This window comes from Stenella coeruleoalba (genome assembly GCF_951394435.1).
Source record: "Stenella coeruleoalba genome assembly, chromosome: 2".
Classification (NCBI taxonomy): domain Eukaryota; kingdom Metazoa; phylum Chordata; class Mammalia; order Artiodactyla; family Delphinidae; genus Stenella; species Stenella coeruleoalba.
In genome coordinates, this window is record NC_137147.1 from 37,122,751 (window position 1) to 37,143,550 (window position 20,800).

Genomic DNA, 20,800 nt, shown 5'->3' on the forward strand with positions numbered 1-20,800 from the left:
GGTTTAAATATTACCATTTTCCCTGGAGTAAATTCCCTGTTCTTTCTTCTGTCCTTCAGCTGTACCAGGTTATTTACGGTCGAGCTAGGAATTCTAAAGGCTCTCCCTTTTGCCTGTTAAGTTATAGAGCTTGTCATCGCACTGACAAGTTGTTAACTCTGATCTGCCTCCAAGCTCACAGAAGAAAGCTGGTGACACACTTGCCATAATAAGCTTCTCCATCTGTTTCCCATTAACTTTTCCTAACTCTGTTATTACTTATGTTTCATCATCCCTTGACCAGAAGCAATTGGTGTAAATTCCCAGATCCATTGATTTTTAAGATCCACCCTTCTATCTCCTTTTAGGCAATTTATTTTTCTAATAATCACCACAAAATGCCAGAACAATCAATCCTAACTATTCACCACACTTTTGGAACACAAACACGTAGCAATTCTCTGGATATGATATTGCTGCACTTGCTACCTCACAACAAAGCAGTGTCACTCCCCAGCCAATCCCAACTGTACTGCTAAACCACCCACTTTAACCATGATAACAGCATTTTAAGTAAATGTAACCACTTCCCTAAAAGAGCTTTCTGTTGGCCTTGACCAAGTCCCAAATGCTCTGAACTGCAGGGTCCACAGCTATAGAAAGGGATACATATCTTATAAGGATTTCAGTGAAGCACATGAAACTAAAAACTACAGTAGCAACTAACATTTATTGCTGTGCTTACTACAGTAGATGTACTACAGTATATAAATTGTATTTACTATAATCGGTGAAGTGAATTCATCAGGATTATCCCATTTCTTAATCAGCAGTAAAAATTAAAAGCTAATCACAATATTAAAACGTAGAGTATAAAGACTTAAGGATAAAAACTTCCAAAGCCACAAAACTGGATGTGTTAATAAATCAGCACAAATCTAGAAAACATGTACTCAGGAAGTAATTACTTTTTTTTTTTTTTTTTTTTTGCGGTTCGCGGGCCTCTCACTGTTGTGGCCTCTCCCATTGCGGAGCACAGGCTCCGGACGCGCAGGCTCAGCGGCCATGGCTCACGGGCCCAGCCGCTCCACGGCACGTGGGATCTTCCCGGACTGGGGCACGAACCCGTGTCCCCTGCATTGGCAGGCGGACTCTCAACCACTGCGCCACCAGGGAAGCCTGGAAGTAATTACTTTTAATTTTCATCAGCTCATTTTAGCCGAGAAATTCTGCCCTTGCACCCACACTCCAATTTTTAAAGCTCATAATACCCCCAGCAAAAGTTCCCTGCCTTCATTACTACATGTCACCAGTCTCCAAAAAAACCTAGAGAGATCTTTAAGTTACAAGTACTGGCAATGGTTTGAGGGCTTTTCCCCATATATATCTCTTCATTCCTTTTGCCATCACTTCTGCCCGTGACCCCATTACTTTGTTCCTAAATTGATACCAAAGATTCCTGGCTTTCTTATTAACTCTAGCTTCTCCACCCCTATCTTTAAAGAATCCCAGAGAGGTCTGGGATTGGTGGCATGAGATACTACAGAAGTTGAGGATGAGACAGATGTCTGAGTGTGCTGAAGATCAGGACCAACAGCAAGACTTTAGACAAGTATACACCTCAACAGGGGGACCCCTAGCCCTCACCAACCCCACCTTCTCCACAAGCACTGGAGCCAGACGCATGCCCCGATCCCTTGCTCCATCCACAAGTGGGATTTCAGAGGATGCTTTTCTGGAGAAAGTAAAGCCCCTAGAAAAGACCTCTAGAGATTGATATTTGGGATTCCTCAATAGAAAAGTCAGTTCCATGCCAAATCACCCAGCTGTGAAATTCCACTGATTGGCTTTTTCGTTCCTCACTCTTGAATATGATTGTACGGCCAAAGATTACGAGACACTTAAGGAGAGCCTCCAAGAATGAAAGGAAGAGATCAAAACAAACACAAAAGAGGAACCCTGAGGAACCAGCAAACATAGGAAAGGAAAGAAAAATAAAAATGAAACTGATCATTGAATTTTTTTAGAAACAACACCATAAGGTGAACTCTATTTTAAAACTTATAAAAGGCTTCACCATATCAGTTACAAACAGAATCAACATTTCTTCCATTTTACACCTTCACATGACAATGCACTATATAACAAGAGATATATTTTAAAGTTTTGTTCTGCATGCTGCTAACACATTTCACTAGCTTTTTCTTTAACCATTGGATTTTTAACAATAGCAAAGCAAAAAGTCATATTCTATTGGACAGAATTAATTTTGGAAAGCCCTTGTAAAATCAGGCTTAGTCTTGTTTATAAACATTCACACCCACCATATGCTGAAATGGAAAGCAGAATGAAAGACAACTACCTTGGCAGGAATGAATGCTTAAAGGTTTTAATCGTAGCCCTCAGAACAAGCAAGCACTACCATTTGTTCTATTTCCTCCAAGAGACAAAAGTCAATTCCATCCTCAGTGATACAATGGTAATACTACACAGAAACTCAGTATGAATTCACAATTCCACAGGAATCTGAAAATTACCAAGGCAATTTTCCTTTTGAGGATTACAAATTCTACAGAGTTAGTAATAGTGAAATGGGCAGCCATAGCAGAGTTTTGAGCAGAGAAGAGATATAATTTGACTTATGTTTCAAAATTATCATTTGGACTGATATGTGGGAACAACACATGGGACAAGGAATGAAGCAGGGAGACTAGTTAAAAGGCTATCACAGAATGGATGGACAGAGGGATAGACAGATGGGTAATAAATGAGAAAGCAAGCATGGTAAAATGTTAAGGGTGGAATCTAGGTGTTGAGAATACAGCTATTTGTGTAAAATTCTTTCAACTTTGTTGTATATTTTATAATTTTCATAATAAAATGCTGGGAGTAAAAGGTTATTACAGTAATCCAGGTGATGATGGCTGGGACCAGGGATGCAGAAGTAGAAGGAGTAAGTGGTCTGCGATCAGATTCTGAATATATGTTGGAGATGGTACCAACAAGGCTTCCTGACTGATTAGATGTCATATGTCATAAGAGAAAGAGAAAAATAAAAAATAACTCGTAAATTTTTGACGTAAACAACAGGAAGGATGGAGAAGTCATGAATTGAGCCAGACAAGGCTGCAGGTGGAGCAGGTTTGAGGGCAAAGCAGGAGTCCAGGTTTGACATTTCAGATGTACATCAGACATCAGTTCTGAAGCCAGGTAACTTGTGCATACTCCACTTTTTTTCAAAGTAAATGCTTCATGTCCCGTGGGAAACAAAGCCAACAGGATCAAGTCAGATTCAGGAGGAGGGAGTTTGGCAAGGCAATAAGATAGGAACAGCACAATATGAAAAAATATTGAAGTGCTGTATTTTAAAAGACCAATAAAAGAGTTAGAAAATAAAATAAGGACATCTCCCATAAACAAAAGGGAGAAAAACAGAAAAGAAATATAAAACTTAAAGGCCAATCCAGTGGATCTAACATCCAATCGAGAAAACAGAGGGAGAAAATTATCAAAGAATTAATACAGTAGCTGGAGAAGATGGCGGAAGAGAAGGACATGGAGGTCACCTTCCTCCCCAGAGATACATCAGAAATACATCTACACGTGGAACAACTCCTACAGAACACCCACTGAACGCTGGCAGAAGACCTCAGACCTCCCAAAAGGCAAGAAACTCCCCACCTACCTGGGTAGGGCAAAAGAAAAAACAGAGACAAAAGAATAGGGACGGGACATGCACCAGTGGGAGGGAGCTGTGAAGGAGGAAAGGTTTCCACACAGTAGAAGCCCCTTCGCAGGCGGAGACGGCGGGCGGTGGAGGGGGGAAGCTTCGGAGTCACGGAGGAGAGCGCGGCAAGTCTGCGGAGGGCAAAACGGAGAGGTTCCCGCACAGAGGATCGGTGCGGACCAGCATTCACCAGCCCGAGAGGCTTGTCTGCTCACCCGCCGGGGCGGCGGGGCTGGGAGCTGAGGCTCGGGCTTCAGTCGGAGCACAGGGAGAGGACAGGGGTTGGCAGCGTAAACACAGCCTGCAGGGGGTTAGTGCACCACGGCTAGCCGGGAGGGAGTCCGAGGAAAAATCTGGAGATGCCGAAGAGGCAAGAGACTTTTCTTGCTTCTTTGTTTCCTACTGCACGAGGAGAGGAGATTAAGAGCGCTGCTTAAACGAGCTCCAGAGACGGGCGCGAGTCGCAGCTAACATGGACCCCAGAGACGGGCATGAGAAGCTAAGGCTGCTGCTGCCGCCACCAAAAAGCCTGTGTGTGAGCACAGGTCACTATCCACACCTACCCTCCCGGGAGCCTGTGCAGCCAGCCACTGCCACGGTTCCGGGATCCAGGGACAACTTCCCCGGGGAAAACACACGGCACGCCTCAGGCTGGTGCAACGTCATGCCGGCCTCTGCCGCCGCAGGCTCGCCCCGCATCCCTACCCCTCACTCTCCCCGGCCTGAGTGAGCCAGAGCCCCCGCATCAGCTGCTCCTTTAACCCCGCCCTGTCTGAGAGAAGAACAGACGCCCTGAGGCGACCTACACACAGAGGCGGGGCCAAATCTAAAGCTGAACCCCGGAAGCTGTGCGAACAAAGAAGACAAAGGGAAATCTCTCCCAGCAGCCTCAGAAGCAGCGGATTAAAGCTCCACAATCAATTTGATGTACCCTGCATCTGTGGAACACCTGAATAGACAACGAATCATCCCAAATTGAGGAGGTGGACTTTGGGAACAAGATATATTATTTTTTCCCCTTTTCCTCTTTTTGTGAGTGTGTATGTATACGCTTCTGTGTGAGATTTTGGCTGTATACCTTTGCTTTCACCATTTGTCCTAGGGATCTGACCGTCCGGTTTTTTGCTTTTTTTTACTTAAAATACCTTTTTTCTTAATATTTTTTTTATTTTTTATTTTAATAACTTTATTTTATCTTACTTTATTTTATTTTATCCTCTTTCTATTTTTCTCCCTTTTATTCTGAGCTGTGTGGAGGACAGGCTCTTGGTGCTCCAGCCAGGCGTCAGGACTGTGCCACTGAGGTGGGAGAGCCAACTTCAGGACACTGGTCCACAAGATACCTCCCAGCTCCACGTAATACCAAACAGTGAAAATCCCCCAGAGATCTCCATCTCAACATCAAGACCCTGATTCACTCAACGACCAGCAAGCTACAGTGCTGCACACCCTATGCCAAACAACTAGCAAGACAGGAACACAACACAACCCATTAGCAGAGAGGCTGCCTAAAATCATAATAAGGCCACAGACACCCCAAAACACACCACCAGACGTGGACCTGCCCACCAGAAAGACAAGATCCAGCCTCATCCACCAGAACACAGGCACTAGTCCCCTCCACCAGGAAACCTACACAACCCACTGAACCAACCTTAGCAACTAGGGACAGACACCAAAAACAACGGGAACTATGAACCTGCAGCCTGAGAAAAGGAGACCCCAAACACAGTAAGATAAGCAAAATGAAAAGACAGAAAAAAACACAGGAGATGAAGGAGCAAGGTAAACACCCACCAGACCTCACAAATGAAGAGGAAATAGGCAGTCTACCTGAAAAAGAATTCAGAATAATGATAGTAAAGATGATCCAAAATCTTGAAAATAGAATGCAGAAAATGCAAGAACCATTTAACAAGGACCTAGAAGAACGAAAGAGGAAACAAGCAATGATGAACAACACAATAAATGAAATTAAAAATACTCTAGAAGGGATCAATAGCAGAATAACTGAGGCAGAAGAACGGATAAGTGACCTGGAAGATAAAATACTGGAAATAACTACTGCAGAGCAGTATAAAGAAAAAAGAATGAAAAGAATTGAGGACAGTCTCAGAGACCTCTGGGACAACATTAAACACACCAACATTCGAATCATAGGGGTCCCAGAAGAAGAAGAGAAAAAGAAAGGGACTGAGAAAATACTTGAAGAGATTATAGTTGAAAACTTCCCTAATATGGGAAAGGAAATAGTTAATCAAGTCCAGAAACACAGAGAGTCCCATACAGGATAAATCCAAGGAGAAACACGCCAAGACACATATTAATCAAACTGTCAAAAATTAAATACAAAGAAAACATATTAAAAGCAGCAAGGGAAAAACCACAAATAACATACAAGGGAATCCCCATAAGGTTAACAGCTGATCTTTCAGCAGAAACTCTGCAAGCCAGAAGGGAGTGGCAGGACATATTGAAAGTGTTGAAGGAGAAAAACCTGCAACCAAGATTACTCTACCCAGCAAGGATCTCATTCAGATTTGATGGAGAAATTAAAACCTTTACAGACAAGCAAAAGCTGAGAGACTTCAGCACTACCAAACCAGCTCTACAACAACTGCTAAAGGAACTTCTCTAGGCAAGAAACACAAAAGAAGGAAAGGACCTACATCAACGAACCCAAAACAATTAAGAAAATGGGAATAGGAACACACATATCGATAATTACCTTAAATGTAAATGGACTAAATGCTCCCACCAAAAGGCAAAGATTGGCTGAATGGATACAAAAACAAGACCCATATATTTGCTGTCTACAAGAGACCCACTTCAGACCTAGAGACACATACAGACTGAAAGTAAGGGGATGGAAAAAGGTATTTCATGCAAATGGAAATCAAAAGAAAGCTGGAGTAGCAATTCTCATATCAGACAAAATAGACTTTAAAACAAAGACTATTAGAAGAGACAAAGAAGGACACTACATAATGATCAAGGGATCGATCCAAGAGGAAGATATAACAATTGTAAATATTTATGCACCCAACATAGGTGCACCTCAATACATAAGGCAAATACTGACAACCATAAAAGGGGAAATCGACAGTAACACATTCATAGTAGGGGACTTTAACACCCCACTTTCACCAATGGACAGATCATCCAAAATGAAAATAAATAGGGAAACACAAGCTTTAAATGATACATTAAACAAGATGGAGTTAATTGATATTTATAGGACATTCCATCCAAAAACAACAGAATACACATTTTTCTCAAGTGCTCATGGAACATTCTCCAGGATAGATCATATCTTCGGTCACAAATCAAGCCTTGGTAAATTTAAGAAAATTGAAATTGTATCAAGTATCTTTTCTGACCACAACGCCATGAGACTAGATATCAATTACAGAAAAAGATCTGTAAAAAATACAAACACATGGAGGCTAAACAATACACTACTTAATAATGAAGTGATCACTGAAGAAATCAAAGAGGAAATCAAAAAATACCTAGAAACAAATGACAATGGAGACACAACGACCCAAAACCTGTGGGATGCAGCAAAAGCAGTTCTAAGCGGGAAGTTTATAGCAATACAAGCCCACCTTAACAAGCAGGAAACATCTCGAATAAACAACCTAACCTTGCACCTCAAGCAATTAGAGAAAGAAGAACAAAAAAACCCCAAAGCTAGCAGAAGGAAAGAAATCATAAAAATCAGATCAGAAATAAATGAAAAAGAAATGAAGGAAACAATAGCAAAGATCAATAAAACTAAAAGCTGGTTCTTTGAGAAGATAAACAAAATAGATAAACCACTAGCCAGACTGATCAAGAAAAAAAGGGAGACCACTGAAATCAATAGAATTAGAAATGAAAAACGAAAGGTAACAACTGACACTGCAGAAATAAAAGAGATCATGAGAGATTACTACAAGCAACTCTATGCCAATAAAATGGACAATCTGGAAGAAATGAACAAATTCTTAGAAATGCACAACCTGCCAAGACTGAATCAGGAAGAAATAGAAAATATGAACAGACCAATCACAAGCACTGAAATTGAAACTGTGATTAAAAATCTTCCAACAGGGACTTCCCTGGTGGCGCAGTGGTTAAGAATCCGCCTGCCGATGCAGGGGACACGGGTTCAATCCCTGGTCCAGGAGGATCCCACATGCTGTGGAGCGGCTGCGCCCGTGCGCTACAACTGCTGAGCCCGCATGCCTGGAGCCCGCGCTTGGCAACAAGAGAATGAGAAGCCCGCGCACTGCAACAAAGAGTAGCCCCTGCTCACCCCAACTAGAAGAAGCCCGCGCACAGCAATGAAGACCCAATGCAGCCTAAATAAATAAATAAATATTTAAAAAAAAAAAAATCTTCCAACAAAGAAAAGCCCAGGACCAGATGGCTTCACAGGCGAATTCTATCAAACATTTAGAGAAGAGCTAACACCTATCCTTCTCAAACTCTTCCAAAATATAGCAGAGGGAGGAACACTCCCAAACTCCTTCTACGAGGCCACCATCACCTTGATACCAAAACCAGACAAGGATGTCACAAAGAAAGAAAACTACAGGCCAATATCACTGATGAGCATAGATGCAAAAATTCTCAACAAAATACTAGCAAACAGAATCCAACAGCACATTAAAAGGATCATACACCATGATCAAGTGTGGTTTATTCCAGGAATGCAAGGATTCTTCAATATACGCAAATCTATCAATGTGATAAACCATATTAACAAACTGAAGGAGAAAAACCATATGATCATCTCAATAGATGCAGAGAAAGCTTTTGACAAAATTCAACACCCATTTATGACAAAAACCCTGCAGAAAGTAGGCATAGAGGGAACTTTCCTCAACATAATAAAGGCCATATATGACAAGCCCACAGCAAACATCATCCTCAATGGTGAAAAACTGAAAGCATTTCCACTAAGATCAGGAACAAGACAAGGTTGCCCACTCTCACCACTCTTATTCAACATAGTTTTGGAAGTTTTAGCCACAGCAATCAGAGAAGAAAAGGAAATAAAAGGAATCCAAATCGGAAAAGAAGAAGTAAAGCTGTCACTGTTTGCAGATGACATGATACTATACATAGAGAACCCTAAAGATGCTACCAGAAAACTACTAGAGCTAATCAATGAATTTGGTAAAGTGGCAGGATACAAAATTAATGCACAGAAATCTCTGGCATTCCTATATACTAATGATGAAAAATCTGAAAGTGAAATCAAGAAAACACTCCCATTTACCATTGCAACAAAAAGAATAAAATATCTAGGAATAAACCTACCTAAGGAGACAAAAGATCTGTATGCAGAAAATTATAAGACACTGATGAAAGAAATTAAAGATGATACAAATAGATGAAGAGATATACCATGTTCTTGGATTGGAAGAATCAACATTGTGAAAATGACTCTACTACCCAAAGCAATCTATAGATTCAATGCAATCCCTATCAAACTACCACTGGTATTTTTCACAGAACTAGAACAAAAAATTTTGCAATTTGTATGGAAACACAAAAGACCCCGAATAGCCAAAGCAATCTTGAGAACGAAAGAAGGAACTGGAGGAACCAGGCTCCCTGACTTCAGACTATACTACAAAGCTACAGTTATCAAGACGGTATGGTACTGGCACAAAAACAGAAAGATAGATCAATGGAACAGGATAGAAAGCCCAGAGGTAAACCCACGCACATATGGTCACCTTATCTTTGACAAAGGAGGCAGGAATGTACAGAGGAGAAAGGACAGCCTCTTCAATAAGTGGTGCTGGGAAAACTGGACAGCTACATGTAAAAGTATGAGATTAGATCACTCCCTAACACCATACACAAAAATAAGCTCAAAATGGATTAAAGACCTAAATGTAAGGCCAGAAACTATCAAACTCTTAGAGGAAAACATAGGCAGAACACTCTATGACATAAATCACAGCAAGGTCCTTTTTGACCCACCTCCTAGAGAAATGGAAATAAAAACAAAAGTAAACAAATGGGACCTAATGAAACTTAAAAGCTTTTGCGCAGCAAAGGAAACCATAAAGAAGACCAAAAGACAACCCTCAGGATGGGAGAAAATATTTGCAAATGAAGCAACTGACAAAGGATTAATCTCCAAAATTTATAAGCAGCTCATGCAGCTTAATAACAGAAAAACAAACAACCCAATCCAAAAATGGGCAGAAGACCTAAATAGACATTTCTCCAAAGAAGATATACAGAGTGCCAACAAACACATGAAAGAATGCTCAACATCACTAATCATTAGAGAAATGCAAATCAAAACTACAATGAGATATCATCTCACACCAGTCAGAATGGCCATCATCAAAAAATCTAGAAACAATAAATGCTGGAGAGGGTGTGGAGAAAAGGGAACACTCTTACAATGTTGGTGGGAATGTAAATTGATACAGCCACTGTGGAGAACAGTATGGAGGTTCCTTAAAAAGCTACAAATAGAACTACCATATGACCCAGCAATCCCACTACTGGGCATATACCCTGAGAAAACCATAATTCAAAAAGAGTCATGTACCAAAATGTTCATTGCAGCTCTATTTACAATAGCCCAGAGATGGAAACAACCTAAGTGTCCATCATCGGATGAATGGATAAAGAAGATGTGGCACATATATACAATGGAATATTACTCAGCCATAAAAGGAGACGAAATTGAGCTATTTGTAATGAGGTGGATAGACCTAGAGTCTGTCATACAGTTAAGTAAGTCAGAAAGAGAGAGACAAATACCATATGCTAACACATATATATGGAATTAAAAAAAAAAAAAAAGTCATGAAAAACCTAGGGGTGAAACAGGAATAAAGACACAGACTTACTAGAGAATGGACTTGAGACTATGGGGAGGGGGAAGGGTAAACGGTGACAAAGCGATAAAGAGGCATGGACATATATACACTACCAAACGTAAGGTAGATAGCTAGTGGGAAGCAGCCGCATAGCACAGGGAGATCAGCTCGGTGCTTTGTGACCACCTAGAGGGGTGGGATAGGGAGGGTGGGAGGGAGGAAGACGCAAGCAGGAAGAGATATGGGAATATATGTATATATATAACTGATTCATTTTGTTGTGAAGCTGAAACTATCATACCATTGTAAAGCAATTATACTCCAATAAAGATGTTAAAAAAAAAAAAAGAAAGAAGGAAATTCTGACACATAGTACAACACGGCTGCAACTTGAGGACACCATGCTTAATGAAATAAGCCAGTCACAAAAAGACAAATACTGATGATTCCACTTACATGAGGTACCTACAGTATTCATATTCATAGATGCATAAATAGAATGGTGGGTGCCAGGGGTGAGGGAGGGTGTGTGGGACATTAATTGTTTTAATTAACTTTGAATTAAATTAACCCATTGTTTAATGAGTAGAGTTCAGTTTTGCAAGATGAAAAGAGTTCTGGAGATGGATGGTGGTAACGGTTGTTACACAACAATGTGAATGTACTTAATACCACCAAACTTTACACTTAAAAATAGTTAAATTGGTAAATTTTATGTTATGTGTATTACTACAATTTTTTAAAAATGAGATAGAAAATTATTTTCAACCTATAGTCTATATCCACCTAAAGTATTAATCAAGTGTTCGGGTAGAAAATAGTCATTTCTTGACATGCAAGTCTCCAAAAAATTTATGTCCTATGCTCCCACTCTTAGAAAGCTACTGGAAAAGTTACTCCAAAAAAATAAGACAGTAAAACAAGAAAGAGGTTGGGAAGTATTCCAACAAAACTGAAAACTAAACTAAACATGAGAAAAACAGGGACTAGACATTGAACACAGGAAAACAAAAGGAGAAGTTTCCAGGATGGCCGCCACGCAGCAGGTCAGAGCAGGAAAAAGTAGGGCTCTGGGAGAGAGGTCCAGGGTGGGAGCTACGGGGAGGATGAAATAGAAAGAGGGGATGTGAAGACAGGAAGAGGTGAACAGATAGAATGAAGGCGCACACAGACTGGTGTCTGAGGGAAACTGAAGAACCAACACAGTGAGCGTACTTTGGATGTTAAGCTAGAAGAACTGGAGGCTGATGTCAGAGGGTATTTAAATTAGTGATTTTGAAGATGGTGTAGCTCCTAGCAAGACAAAAAGTTCCAATCTGGGGGTCTGAGAAACTTAAAAAAAAAAAAAAACTCCTACCTCCATTCATTCCACAAAGAATTTGTGATTTGCACATGTTCACCATTCTTCTAAGTGGAAATGCTGAGAAGTTTGGGAGAGGAGGATCGAGGGAGCTCTCATCAGATGACCTCATTTTTCTCAGGAAAATAAGAAGTCAGATCATCTCTTAGGTGTGAGGAAGCTAGGGTAGGGTAGGGTCCTTGAGAAATGAAAGGTTCTTGGAACAGGTCCTAGTCGAGAACCTGAGCAAACCAAGCAGAAAGACATACACGGAGTTGGAAGGCATTGAAGGTACACAAAGACCGAATCAGCACTGGCTGCAAATGGACCCAAAGAGTATTTTGGGTGCAAGGATCTCCCAGGATGACCCAGGATGTGACTGATGCTCAGGTAGGAGTAGCAACAGCTGGTGACTTAATAAATTTCTACCAACTAAAAAATGTTCTAAAATTGCTCATGGACACAAGGACTTATGTTCAAGAATGTTCATGGAAGAACTATATATAGCAGAAAAAGAGGAAACAGCCGAATCCCATCAGTAGGAAAATGCATAAACTGTAGTTGAGTCATGCGAGGGAAGACTATTCCACGGCTAAAATGAATGACCAGTATCAGAAAGGTTAAATATCAAAACTAAAATGTTCATGGGTGGAGGGCAGAGCAAGTCCAAAAGGATTGATACACTATGAAGTCATTTATGTACTTTATGTAAATTTTAAACACACACATACATATATGGTAAAAGAACAGAAACATGCGTGGGAGTGATACCCACAACTTCAGGGTAGAGGGCAAAGGAGTGGGAGGGCGGGACTTCAGCTCTATAGCTAATGTTTCATTCTTCTAAAAAGTTAACATCTAGGACTTCCCTGGTGGCACAGTGGTTAAGAATCCACCTGCCAATGCAAGGGACACAGGTTCGAGCCCTGGTCCGGGAAGATTCCACATGCCGTGGAGCAACTAAGCCCATGCACCACAACTACTGAGCCTGCGCTCTAGAGCCCGTGAGCCACAACTACTGAAGCCCACATGCCTAGAGCCCGTGCTCTGCAACAAGAGAAGCCACTGCAGTGAGAAGTCCACGCACCGCAACGAAGAGTAGCCCCCACTCACCGCAACTAGAGAAAGCCTGTGTGCAGCAATGAAGACCCAACGCAGCCAAAAATAAATTAATTTTTAAAAAAAGTTAACATCCAAGTAGGATTATATTACAGATGTTAGAAATAGTCATCCTTTTTTTCCAGACCAACCTTTTAATTATTTTATTGAACAGCACATTAAATAATTCTCTAAAACAGGTATCTTAACTGATTTCCCTTTCCCAGATCATTTTACATTTGCAGATTTTAAACTATTTTACCATCTGTTGACCCATTATGAATCAAACGTTATTAATAAAGTTTATGGTAAGTGGCAAATATGATATTTAACAAAACATCATTAAGAAATTCCATTCTTAACATTTTTAAATTGTAATAGAATTCTACTTAGGTTAGAGAGGAGAGATGAAATGGTTGAAAGAACCCTAGACTTAAAGAGTCTGAAGAATCTGGCCTTGATCCCAGCTCTGCCACTGACCTCAAAGCCTTGGATAATCATCAGCCTCTGCAAGGTCCCGTTTCTTCATCTGTGAAATGATTTTGTCTGAGCCAACTCACACTTTCGGGTTCTTGCCAAAGAATCTAACCCGAAGTTCTCTGCTGTGCATTTAAAAGCACTGGATTACAAGCAATAATCTTCCTGGAGGAACGCCTGAAAGACTGAACGTCCACCCATTCCTGGATGTGGTCTTTGGATCCTTTCCAGCCATCAGGGAGCTGTGAACCTGAACTGCATTGTTTTATCCCCCTAGAGAACTGCTTTTATTAAAACGTATTCTGGCATAATCCCATAAACCTTACCAAGCAGGATATTATAGGAAACAGTCAAGAGAGACCTACCATTGTACTTCTTACACAGGAGTTCAGGAAGACAGTCTGTAAGCCACATAGTGTTCCTTTTATGAGAACAAGCTGTGGAAAATTCTCAGGTCTCAGTACCAAGAAAAATTGTGATCCTGAGCATTTATTCTTTTAATCTAATGACCATGTTATTTTTATAAACAAAGTTTCCCTCTCTTTATTTTGGCTGGTATAGCCTGGATCTAGCAACTACAAATGACTTTATGGAAAACAAGGTGCTATCCCACCGGCTTTATGCATCTACTCTTATTTTTCCTTCGCTGCAATATCCTCATCTATTTTTCTATTCAACTGAATTTTATATTTCTATGCAAACTAACTCAAAATTTCTCTACAATAAAGGAGGGTACAAATAAATGAGTTAAACAAACTCGGACTTTCTGTAGGACAAGATGAGATAACATGTAGCATGCTGAAAATTACAAAATGAGATACAAATGCAAGTTGTTCTCCATTGGTGAGAAAGAAAAATTTATTAGTGGAAGATGAAATTTATGTGCTTTCAGTAAGTGAGATCTTTTTAATATTTTTCAATGTCAAGTCGCTTGAAGACATCCAGATTCCAGTTCTAAGCTCTAGGAAGAGATCTAATTTGTAGACAACATGGTGAAGCATCCCTAAAACACTATGAATGACTTTGTGACTTACTCTATCATTTCTGCCAGGTTCTGTTTGTTCCTGTCCCATCTTCTTGAACTAAGTGCATGTCCCCTGTAGCCTCATTCCCATGGAGACCCTGAATCAATGGGGAGTCTTGCCTGGAAGCAATGGATTAACAATGCCTCTAGTGGGAGGTAGAACAGGCAGAGGGTGGGTGAGGAAGTACTAAAGGGCATAAATTGGCTTGCTATTATTCATAAGAAAAATATATTCCTAAGAATTCTTTGCACTCAAGAATATATTTTTTCAGTGATTATACTCTTGGTGAATATATTCTTACTCTGCCTCTCCCTCATGTCCCCACTCCCTGCCCATCAATCTCCTCTCTCTTGAAGATCAGCAGTCCAGGCTCTGCGGGGTGTTTTTCTCTCTCCCTGTCCAAGTCCGCTCCCATTACAACAGGGCAAACAAAAACTGAAGGTTCCATAAAATGCCAGCATATAAAAATGAAAAGAGGACACCTTAAACATCACCTACGTCTTCAAAAAGCTGTTAAAACCATTGTATATGAATTGTTTACATTTTCCAAACAGTGAAAAGAAACAAGCAATTAGGTAGGTCCACTTGCCATTCAGGAAACTGGCTTTAGGTGGATTGGCTTTCTTCCCCAAGAAGTAGCTGTGTGACTAACAGATCACTTATTCTGGTACTGACTCCAGGAATAACTTCAGCCCTGCGCCCCGCCAGACCAGCTAGGGCCCTGACTCCCATCGATCACCTAATTCTTGTTAGCCTCTTCCCAGCATTTCACGCTGGAGTAATCTGCAAGCATCCTAGGATCACAGTAGAGGCTGTAGGTCCTGAATGTCAACTTGAAATGCCTGCTAACATGGAGAAACCCAATCCTCACAAGTTCCACCACTGAGCCTACCTGTCCTTTTGGAGTAGATCCTTTGGCCCTGGGTCTTCTTGAGGCTCTGGATTGCGAGCTCTGACAAGGGACTATGTTTGGTTCACTGTTGTATCTTTATCATCTAGCACAGGATGTGGCACAGAGTAGGTACATAATAAATGTTTGAGGAAAGAGTAAAAGAGTGAACAAATGAACAAACTGGAGCAAAGTTATGGAGGACACTGTTTCTACAACTCCCAGCTCTCCTGTGGGAAACCCTCCATTCAACTTTTTTTTTCTTTTTTTTAACCATTTAATGCTAGGAAAATACTTCATTTCCTTGGAGACACAGGTTGGGTTTTCTTGTGGTTGTTTCTATATTATTTCTGCTCTTGCTTTCCCTTCTGAAAATAAGAACCATATAATAAGTGTTCCTTTTTTCACCTTGGATGTCCAGAAACACAGAGCTAACTCTGAGGTCAAATCCTAGCAATTATGTCAGTCAAAGTTATGCCTGTTTTTCCCTGGCCTATGTCTCGTCTTTTGTTTTTACTTTTTATTGACATATAATACCTTTCTTATACATATTTGTTGCAGTCATCTTAAATCCTTTGTGAATAAAGTAAGGAATGAACAAATTAAAAAACTAAATAGGGCTTCCCTGGTGGAGCAGTGGTTGAGAGTCCGCCTGCCGATGCAGGGGACACAGGTTCGTGCCCCGGTCCGGGAAGATCCCACATGCTGTGGAGCGGCTGGGCCCGTGAGCCGTGGCCGCTGAGCCTGCGTGTCCGGAGCCTGTGCTCTGCAACGGGAGAGGCCATAACAGTGAGAGGCCCGCGTACCACAAAAAAAAAAAAAAAAAAAAAAAACTAAATAACCAAATAAGCAAGCAAACCGTAACTCAGAAAGTATATATATATATATATATACACACACACACACACTTTTTTTTTTTTTTTTTTTTTTGGCTGCATTGGGTCTTTGTTGCTGAACATGGGCTTTCTCCAGTTGCAGCAAGAGGGGACTACTCTTCACTGCGGTGCGTGGGCTTCTCATTGCAGTGGCTTCTCTTGTTGCGGAGCATGGGCTCTAGGCTCTCAGGCTTCAGTAGTTGTGGCACGGGGGCTTAGTAGTTGTGGCTCGCGGGCTCTAGAGCGCAGGCTCAGTAGTTGTGGCACACAGGCTTGCTCCACGACATGTGGGATCTTCCTGGACCAGGGATCGAACCCATGTCCCCTGCACTGGCATTCTTAACCACTGTGCCACCAGGGAAATCCCAGAAAGTATATTTAACAAGGATGCTTTTTTCTTTTTTTTCCGCAAAACAACTGGAATTTTACTCATGGTACAAAAGTATTTAATAAGCACCACATTGGTACAGAAAAACACACAGCCTACAGCTAGCTCATTCTTTAAAACCAGAACAGCCAAGTGAAAAGTCAGTAGAGGTTCTTATTTTTACTTGAAAAATAAAAACAACAACAAAAAAACAACTAAGGTACACATTGGGAATTGAACTACTATAGTTTTTCTTTCTAGAGATGTGACATCCATGTTTTCTGGTCAGTAATGTTCTATCAAACATTGTAGTAAACGACTGTACTAAATCCAAGCAGACAGATGACCAGTAAAGCTGTTTGTTATCTCCTACTGAGCTAGACCAGTGGAACACTATCTTGGTAGGATTATTCTGACAGCAAGAAGGAAGTGCCGAGCCCCTACCCCAACAGAAAACCTAAGGAGCTGTTTTACACAGAAAGCGTTTTAAGCAAACCTGCACAAACACTAACATGCTCTAAGAAAAGGAAACCTTTTAGACTACTTCCAGCACACATTCATTGGTGCCCAGTAAAATAGGAACACCAACACAGAAAGCATTTTTGCTTTCATAGCATCAACAGCTAAAAAGCACACAGCATATAATACTTTGATCTTGAAGTGAGTAATTATGGAAGTTCCAAGATTATGTCCACTAGGTTAGCCTGAGTATTCATCTATAAAAATATGTTTTCAAACACACGTAAATGAGAGTTATAGAAACAATGGGACTACATCGGGACCAGTAGAAGACAGTGAAGTGATACAAGGACTGTACATGTAAGACTAGGAATTGATTTTCACAAGTACCTTTTAGGTAAAGGACAACTCTCTAAATTGATTCCAACAGCCAAGACTAGCTGTGATAGTAGGAGTCATAGTCATAGTCTAGCTGTCACAGAAGATGATTTGCACAATGAAGTCATCACTAAACCGCTGCTTAAGTCCAGTCCCCAGCCTTCTTTTTCTGCTCGACAGTCCAGAAACATTTCTTTGAAAGCCAGAAAATCTGTAAACATGAGCAGCACGTCGAAAATGTCACCGGCCACTTCATCTTTATGGTGCTGTACAGTTGTAGTGAAAGCCGCCATGTTAAATCCAGGAATCCGCTCCAACAGCTGTTCTATATACTTTTCAACCAAAGAAATATATTCATTAAAAATAGGTGTGTAGGTGAGCTTATTCTCTTCTGTGTCTTCAAACTCCTGGTAGTACTTGTCCATGAAATTCCTCTGTAATAACTGGAACTCATCATCCATGATAATGTCCTCTAAATATCCAACCACAGCATCAAATTCTGCATCAGAGGCGGAAGAGATGGACTGCGCGAAGCTCTCTTCCTCTAGGGCGTCCATCGCCCGCCGCCGCTTCCACAGCGCACGGGGGAGTGGGCCCGTCGGCCTTCTACCCGGCCCGAGGGCCGGGCGCAGCCTCCGCTCTGCTCCGCAGAGCCCCAACTTTCATCGGGAAGGCCTCGCAGCCGAGGCCTCAGGCGCCTCACAGCCCAGCTGGGTAGCGCCTGCGCACGACGCCCCGGCCTCAGGCTCCCGGGCTGCTGCCACGCACGGCCGGGCCTCCAAGCCCTGCCACGCCTCCGACAAGGATGCTTTTTAATACACACACAAATAAAAATAAAAATAATTTTGAAATTCAGGTGTTCCCGAGTCACGGGGTATTTTTTAAAAGTTACAATTTCCTCTTTGATATCTCCATTTGAACTGTTCCCCTTCCTTCCACTTTTTTTTTCAAATAAATTTATTTATTTTATTTTTTTATTTTTGGCTGTGTTGGGTCTTCGCTGCTGTGCACGGGCTTTCTCTAGTTGCGGCGAGTAGGAGCTACTCTTCGTTGCAGTGCGCGGGCTTCTCACTGCAGTGGCTTCTCATTGCGGAGCATGGGCTCTAGGCGCCCGGGCTTCAGTAGTTGCGGCACGCAGGCTCAGTAGTTGTGGCTCACGGGCTTAGTTGCTCTGCGGCATGTGGGATCTTCCCAGACCAGGGATCAAACCCATGTCCCCTGCACTGGCAGGCGGATTCTCAACCACTGCGCCACCAGGGAAGCCCCTACTTCCACTTTTGACAAGATTTTTTTTCTCCCCAAATGGCCAGAATCCTTGGCCACAAAAAAACTGAATTGCCCTCAAATGTCTTCCTAGACGTATTTTAAGGTAAAATGCCTATTTCTATTTATAATGATTTTTTCTCTTGGATTTTTAATGCTTCAGAGGAGTTGTGGTCCCAAACTATTCTGGAGGAAAGAAGGGATGGAGAAGTTGGGGGAATTCTATTAAATTTACAAAGCTGAACTAGTCCTACTGAGCTGTGGCCAAAATGGTTGCATAGTCACTGGCAAAATTCTGAAATGACTGAAACGTTTGGGAAAATATGTACAGGATCTCACTGTGATTATAACAGTATTTTTGTCAAGTGTTTCAAGTAACATAACTGTACATGCGTTTTTACACATTTCTGTTGGGTAGCATTTCCCCACTGATGAAAGATTTGTTGTCTTCAAAATTCCAAACACTGCTATCTCCAAGATATTTAAAATAAATATTTCCAAATTTGAAATGTCTGTGAGCAAATACAACAGCCAGAAATATGTTGCCTGTTAAAATTTGTTTCTGAAATGTATTATTTATTTAGAAAAATATTTGCCAATTTTAGTGGCAGCTGCAGAAATGTTTTCACACTCAGAAATTAATTTGCTATTAAAAATGGGAAAAGGAAGAGTGATTTGCTTTTCCCATTTGGCCTGCGCTACTACAACCAACCCAAATTACACACGTCTTCATCAACAGATGCACCAGCTGCTGCTTGGCCAGGTACCCATTCTTTCTCTTTAACTGTGTTCTTACACAGGAAATTAACAAAATTAACCTTTTTCAGATAAGGGTCCATTTTGTCATATAATGACCAAGTCCCACTACAGCCCTCAATCACACATATATGATTGCTAAGTTTCTTGCTTAACTTAGAAGTTTTCTGACCAAATTTTATTCTACTACTCAAGCTTAAGTTAAATATTATACAAACATGAACTAAATTCATGTAGAGTTGAGCATTCTACATGAGACCATATTAATTCATCCATTTAACAAATATCCACTGAGTGCTTACTACTTGCCAGGCACTGTATCAGTTACTAAGGATGTAAAGATGAGTAAGTGGGAAAGGTTTTCCAGAGACAGGAACAGTGTGCTCAGGATGCATAACTGACAGCAGTCACTAATTGCCTAGGAGAATCTAAAAAAGCAAGGCTTGTCCTAACAGGCTTAATGGAAAAGGAGCAGTTTTTACCTTCCCACCCTCAAGATTTTCCTGGTAAAGCAGGTAGGACCTGGCAAGTGTAGACTGGTGGATGAGGAAGCTGACCAGGACAAGTGAATCTAGTCAAATTACGTATCATTAATAAGTGCAAAAATAAGTTTGTTCCTCCAATCCACCACCACAACAGAGCCAAGGGTTAAGAAATGGATTAAATGGAAGAAAATATTTGCAAAATAATGCAATCAACAAGGGATTAATCTCCAAAATATACAAACAACTCATACAACTCAACAACAACAACAAAAAAACCCAATAGAAAAATGGGCAGAAGACCTAAATAGACATTTCTCCAAAGAAGACATACAGACGGCCAAAAAACACATGAAAAGATGCTCAACATGGCTAATTATTAGAGAAATGCAAATCAAAATCACAATGAGGTATCATCTCACACCGGTCAGAATGGTCATCATCAAAAAGTCTACAAACAATAAATGCTGGAGAGGGTGTGGGGAAAAGGGAACCCTCTTGCACTGTTGGTGGGAATGTAAATTGGTACAGCCACTATGGAGAACAGTACGGAGGTTCCTTAAGAAACTAAAAATAGAGCTACCATGTGACCCAGCAATCCCACTACTGGGCATATATCTGGAGAAAACCATAATTCGAAAAGATACACGCACCCCAATGTTCACTGCAGCACTATTTACAATAGCCAAGACATGGAAGCAACCTAAATGTCCATCGACAGAAGAATGGATAAAGAATACGTGATACAATGTAACATTACTCAGCCATAAAAAAAGAATGAAATAATGCCATTTGCAGCAATACAGATGGACCTAGTGATTATCATACTAAATGAAGTAAATCAGAC

The 20,800-nt window shown here is 41.0% G+C and overlaps 2 protein-coding genes across 15 annotated transcripts in view; both read right to left on the bottom strand.

The window, feature by feature from the left end:
- The window catches only part of SYNE2 (spectrin repeat containing nuclear envelope protein 2), a 330,405-nt gene that overhangs the window by 277,882 nt on the left and 31,723 nt on the right, over positions 1 to 20,800 (bottom strand). The window contains exon 1 of one of the 14 annotated variants that reach the window (XM_079912181.1): positions 11,903 to 11,923. The exons of the other annotated variants lie outside the window; for them this stretch is intronic. The gene's annotated coding sequence lies outside the window, so the exon portion shown is untranslated. Of the gene's footprint in view, positions 1 to 11,902; positions 11,924 to 20,800 lie in introns of those variants that run through there. 14 annotated transcript variants of the gene reach the window in all.
- On the bottom strand, positions 16,288 to 20,657 carry LOC307183024 (ADP-ribosylation factor-like protein 2-binding protein). The gene has a single exon (XM_079914916.1). It carries the CDS (start codon positions 18,007 to 18,009, stop codon positions 17,536 to 17,538), a length of 474 nt encoding a protein of 157 aa, XP_079771042.1. The 5' UTR covers positions 18,010 to 20,657; the 3' UTR covers positions 16,288 to 17,535.